This window comes from Poecilia reticulata, chromosome 1 (assembly GCF_904066995.2).
Source record: "Poecilia reticulata chromosome 1, P_reticulata-male-v2, whole genome shotgun sequence".
NCBI lineage: Eukaryota > Metazoa > Chordata > Actinopteri > Cyprinodontiformes > Poeciliidae > Poecilia > Poecilia reticulata.
The window spans coordinates 9761536-9767633 of record NC_088830.1 but is presented as its reverse complement, the minus strand read 5'-3'; the positions used below and the strand labels follow the sequence as shown (position 1 = coordinate 9767633).

General features: G+C 39.8%; 1 protein-coding gene across 1 annotated transcript; it reads left to right on the top strand.

The window, feature by feature from the left end:
- Positions 1 to 1340: 1340 nt before the first annotated feature.
- On the top strand, positions 1341 to 5354 carry kpna7 (karyopherin alpha 7 (importin alpha 8)). Its single transcript, XM_008414456.3, has 12 exons — positions 1341 to 1500; positions 1575 to 1712; positions 1787 to 1869; positions 2960 to 3128; positions 3228 to 3327; positions 3409 to 3491; positions 3618 to 3704; positions 3797 to 3973; positions 4105 to 4338; positions 4717 to 4899; positions 5018 to 5164; positions 5238 to 5354. Exons 1-12 carry the CDS (start codon positions 1435 to 1437, stop codon positions 5307 to 5309), a joined length of 1539 nt encoding a protein of 512 aa, XP_008412678.2. The 5' UTR covers positions 1341 to 1434; the 3' UTR covers positions 5310 to 5354.
- Positions 5355 to 6098: the final 744 nt, after the last annotated feature.

Genomic DNA, 6098 nt, shown 5'->3' with positions numbered 1-6098 from the left:
CCACAGCATGATGCTGGTGTTTTCAGGATCATGTGCAGTGTTAGTATTCTAACTCAGGTAACGTTATTTTGCACCGTATTTCCTCTGCATGTTTGATTTGACACTCTTGAGGAAAATTGCAGAGCGTACTTTTGTAGTTTTCCCGGCCGTTGATCTTCATGATGTTTGTTCACTAATGTTATCTTACACACTAATGTGGGTGAAGCATAACAAAATAAAAAACAAAATTCACACAGCATAAATACTTTTCAAATTTTGACTTAACAAGTTTTGCTGTTTTGCTTGCCTTAGAGTGAATTGTTGTGTTTTTTCCTTACCCGCTTCTTTAAGAGACATGAATGAATTAAACTCACTTCTATATTTGAACACATTTCCATTGATTTAAGTGGAACAGAATAGAAGTTTTATTCACAAGATTGAATTAAATCTTTTACTCTGTTATCAAAAATGTGGATCTGCTGAAAGGCGCAACTTCAGACGCAAGCTGATGCTCTGCTGCCATCTGCTGGTCAAGATGGACCAAAGCATTTCCGGGCTGAGGTTGTCCAATCAACTTTATGAATCTTGTATGATTGAACTATCCAGTTTGAACCACTGATATAAATTAATTTAAATATTAAAATGCTACAATTCAACAAATAATACAAGCGGGGAATAATACAGGAATCATTTTTTATATCTACTCGAGTAATTTCAATACCTAAAGCATTTTTTCACTAATTTACTTATTGTGAACTGAATGTAATAAATAATTGCAGCATTTTTAGATTGATTAGCTTGCATAGATATTTGGATAAATGTTGTTGCGTGTAGTAATAATATTACAACTGTAATAAATACATTATAGAGTCCTCAACCCAAATTCGAAGTTTGTTGAAATACAAACTTAATTTTTTAAAAATTAGTTTAAACAATGAAAAAAAAATCACATGGTTTGTCAAAAAGAAAACGTTTAAGTTAACCTGCACATCAAATCACCTGCAGACCAATCACCTTCTGTAGAGCAGCGTTAGCGCCACCCACTGACTATGACTGGCAGATAAAATAATTTGATGATTTTCAACACACTACTATGAAGTTAAATACTTAGGCCTACATATACTTTCCCCTTATACTGAAAAATATTATTTTTGTCATTTGTATTTAATAATTAAAAATTAAACAATGCATTTAAACTTTAAATGACTTTAGATTTATGTATTTATTTAGCGCAGATAACGTAAGTTTTATTTATATTAATACTTAGATTTTAATGACCTATTCGCTGAATTGTGGTACATTTGGGTTACCATATCCTACAGATACGCATGAATGACAATTAGCTAGTGTTAATTGGACTCACCTGCTGCGGTGCTGCTAGCTATAACTTCTTGCCTCAAAATGCTGAAGTTTGTAGACTGACCGGGGTCCAACACTGCTGACGCAGCCGCCAACATGTCCACCAAGGACGTCGTGAACAAGCGTGTCTCCAGGTTTAAAAACAAGGGGAAAGACCTGGCAGTAAGTTATTAGTGGCTTCTCAAATTGGTGAGTTTTGGAGCAACTTAAATAAATAAAACCGTAACCTGTTGTAGAAACTCCGGGAGAAACGGGTGTCTGAGTGTCTGGAGCTGCGCAAAGCTCAGAAGAACGAGAGTTTCCTCAAGAGGAGGAACATTATACTGTCTTCTCTCCCCAGCGAGGAGGCCCTCTCACCTGAACACAATGACACGGTCAGCTGGCTGCACGGAGTCTTAAACTACGTCTTAAACCAGTAGTAGGATTTCTAATAACTTTGTTTCTGCAGCTGAGCTTCAAAATCGAGGATATTATCAGAGACGTCAACAGCAAGGATCGGGAGGCCCAGACCAGAGGATCTCAGGCAGCCAGGTGGGTGGATTGTGTTCCCACTCATCGATCGAACATGAACATGTTTTGATCTAGCTTAAAAGCTGAAAGTTTGCATTTGTCTCTTATAGTTGTGTTAAAGCAGAAAGATTGGGCAGCTGGGCTAGATTATTTTTTAAAAAGTGCAATTATGATACGACTATTCCCATGACTATTGCTGTGTATTATCCTCGTTCCCTCTCCATCCTTACAGTATCACTTTTTTGTTTGTTTTTTGGGGGATGGGGGCTTTAAGCACATGCCCACATCTATACCAGGCTTTGATGCATGGCGCTTGAAGTATAATGGAATACAAAGTCCAAGCAATCCTGTACTTCAGATTGCATGTGTGGTTCTTTAGTCTGTGGTTAAATAATGTAATTATGAAGATTTGAACTTGATGGGTCTTCAAACCCAGACCTTGTGCCCTGCAGATTATAGATGTGTTCCGCATGTGCATTGGATGCGGTCTTGTTCTCTAAAATCCTCTTGGGATTATTTTGCGTGCTCAAACATGGACCATTTAAAAGTTGCAGTACACTGACCCTTGAGGCATGAATTTGAAGATCCCCACTCTAGTTCGTTTCTTGCATGCCAGAGCTGTAAGGCAAACCTCAACAACAGTGAACCAAAGATCACACGGGCAGCCAAAGCTTTCAACCTACTTTGAAAGATAACTGTGGTTCTGGCAGGTGTTGGAAGTACACAGCATCTAAATTTGTCTGGAATTGGATAGCTATTCATAAAGAGTGCCTGTGCTATTGATGGTGCCAGGGTTTATTGGAGCATGAAGAAATGGAAAGTGGTGTGGTCTGCTGAATCACATTTTCAACATGTGGTTGGCATAATGTATGAGCCGCTTTCCTTAAACACATGGATCCACGATGGACTCTGGGGAAGTCAATGTGCTGCACTATTCTGCTGGTAAACTTTGGGTCTTAAAACCACGTGACTGTTGCATGTATCCCATGCTTGAGCAGTATTGATCATGTACACCAAACATCCCCTGGCTTGAATCTGAAAATCTCTGGGCTGTTTGACTAGGAAGTCAAACTTGATGCAGTTTCAAGAACTTTGTTTGCTCTTTCCTCAGGAAGCTGCTCTCTAAGGGCCATGATCCTCCACTCAAGGAGATCGTTGACGCTGGTCTGCTGTCACAGTTTGTGTCCTTCTTGTCTATGGACGATGAGCCGACTCTGCAATTCGAAGCAGCATGGGCTCTCACTAACATCGCCTCTGGAAATTCTTGGCATACCCACCAGGTGTCTACGCCAGCACATGAGGCGACACAAAATTAATAAAATGCTAACCACTGGTTATGATGGACCTATGAAACTGCTTCATAAAATGTTCTTCTGCAGGTGGTCCAACATGGTGCGGTACCAGCTTTCATCGACTTGCTGGCCTCGCCAATGTTGCACATCAGTGAGCAGGCTGTGTGGGCTTTAGGAAACATTGCAGGTCAGAATCTTTTGCCTTACTTAATTGACTCCTGAAGGAATTCAGAAAACATGTCCAACTATTTTTACTTTGACACTACAGGTGATGGTCCAGGTTATCGTGACATCCTCATTGAGTGCAAAGTCATCCCTGCCTTGCTGGCTCGCATTTCCCCAGATACACCGGTGAGTTACTCTTAAGCACTTGATGCTTAAGAGTAACTTTTTTTGTCAACCTGCTTGGACTTGTGTGACTCACAATTGATTACATGGTGAGGGATCCCTAAAGGTCTTATCTGTCCATATCTGCAGGTTGGCTACCTGCGGAACCTAACTTGGACCTTGTCCAACTTGTGCCGAAACAAGATGCCATGTCCCCCTTTGTCTGCAGTTCAGCAGGTGTTTAAAAACCAGTCTGGATTGGAATTGGCTTCCATTGTAGTCCCTCTCTAAATGGGGGGAGGGGAATTAACAACCTGCATTTTCTGCAGATGCTTCCTTCTCTGATCCAGCTGCTTCATCTCAGTGACAAGAACATCTTGTCTGATGCATGCTGGGCAATCTCTTACCTCTCAGATGGCAGTAATGACCGCATTGATGTAGTTGTGAAGACTGGCATTGTCCCACGGTTGGTGGAGCTCATGAACAAAAAGGAGCTCTTTATTTTGGTAAACTGAAACTTTTTTTTTTTTACATGTATAAATGTTTATACTTGCAAGACATGATTCTGCTTTAACCCCAGACTCTTAACTTTGGAAATGTGCTGGACTGCAATCTGTGGTACTCAATTGACTTGTAGACTCCAGCTCTGCGTGCCATCGGGAACATAGTGAGTGGCTCTGACCTGCATACCCAGATGACGATAGATGCTGGCGTTCTCAATGTTTTACCAAAGTTGTTGAGGCATCCAAAACCTACAGTGCAGAAAGAGGCAGCATGGGCTCTGTCAAACATCGCTGCAGGACCTTGCAAGCAAATCCAGCAGCTCATCACTTGCGGATTGCTTCCGCCTCTTGTGGAAGTGCTCAGAAATGTACGTCTACACAACTATTGCTGTAATGATTATAAAAATTTCAGATTTTTTTTACCCTTAAAATAGCAACTGTAAGAAAAAAAAAATTGTTATACCTCCAGATCGGGGTTTTTTTTGTGTAGCAATGCTGACCCCTGCTGGCAAATTACTGATACTTGGTAAAGAATGGCAGGTGGTGAACACAACTTTTTTTTTTTTTTTTTTTTTTTTAAGCAGAACTCCATATTAAAGCTGTATGAACCATTGTTTAAGTTAACTAGCTTTTCTTGTGCCACACTAGAAATTTTCAGACTTGGTTTATCCTAACCCTCTTACTAAATGGTATAACTTACAAATGGGAATGACTGCTTCTGTAATTTATCTAAAATTGAACTGAAGGGAGACTTCAAGACTCAGAAGGAAGCAGTTTGGGCAGTGACAAACTTCACCAGTGGGGGCACTGTAGAGCAGGTGGTCGGTCTGGTGCAAAGTGGAGCTCTGGAAGCGATAATCAACCTGCTGCAGGTCAAGGATGCCAAAGTCATCCTGATTATACTGGAAGCAATCAACAACATGTTCATCGTAAGTAGGAACACCTACATTACAGAAGTAACTTTATTTTTTTAATTTTAAACTGACTTACAAACTTTCACCAGAAACAAATCTTATAATCCACTTTCTAATTGTACTGTAACTTCAGGCTGCAGAGAAACTCGGAGAAACCGAAAAGCTTAGTCTGTTAATCGAAGAGCTGGGAGGACTGGAACAGATTGAGATGCTGCAGAACCATGAAAATGGGATAGTGTACCAAGCTGCACATGACCTCATTGAGAAGTACTTCAATGATGTAAGTCTCTACACACTGAACTGGGAAATTCTGCTAGTCTTTAATGACTAAAATTTATTTTGTTTGGTTTCAGGGTGACGTTGATTCAACTCGGACTGGATTTGAGTTTAAGGCTCCTGATGTCCAGAAAACCTTTGAATTTTAAATTGGAACCATTTTGCTAATCATAAATAAACTTGTGTACAATATGGATGGTGGTTCTGATTCTGTAAATGCCCATAAGCATGACCTGCTACAACTAGATGACTTGAACACTGGTGTGAATTGTATCAGCTACAGTAAATATACTGTGAACTAAAGTGGTTCAGGGAAGCCAGGGTACAGCTGCAGCTTGAAACACATTTCAATAGAGAAACTGTCAAAATGACAAGTTTTTTTTTTTATCATGTTTTGTTGGTCTGAACCATTTTCTAATGATGCAAATGGTCACTGAATATTTCATACTTTTGCTATTGTGGCCAGATGCAAAACCTGCTAAAAATTAAATGCTAATGTCCATAAAGCTAATCAGCAGAGGGAAGCGGTACATTCAAATCGACTTGCATATTTCCCTTGAAATGTAGAGTTTCATAACTTAACTTTTCTATTGTTCTAGAAATTTGTAGTCCATTTCCAAAAACGTCCTTGATTTGGTGAAGTTTAATGACTGGCTGTGCTCAGCTTTTGTGTAGTCACTGGATGCTTGTGGCAAAATTTACTGGGATTTAGAAAAATGGCTAAAACACCCAATTTCAAAAGCACATTTTTACAATTTACATTCAACTTCCCTGCAGGGTAGAAGCAGTCTGATTTGAGTGCCCCCCACCGCTTACTGCAAATATTTTAGAATGAAAATGGTCTAAACTACAAAGTTATACAGGCAGAAGGAACCTGGAAAAGTTCTGCTGGGGAAAATCCCAGTTGTCAAAGTGGTGCACTCAAAAGGTAAACTTTT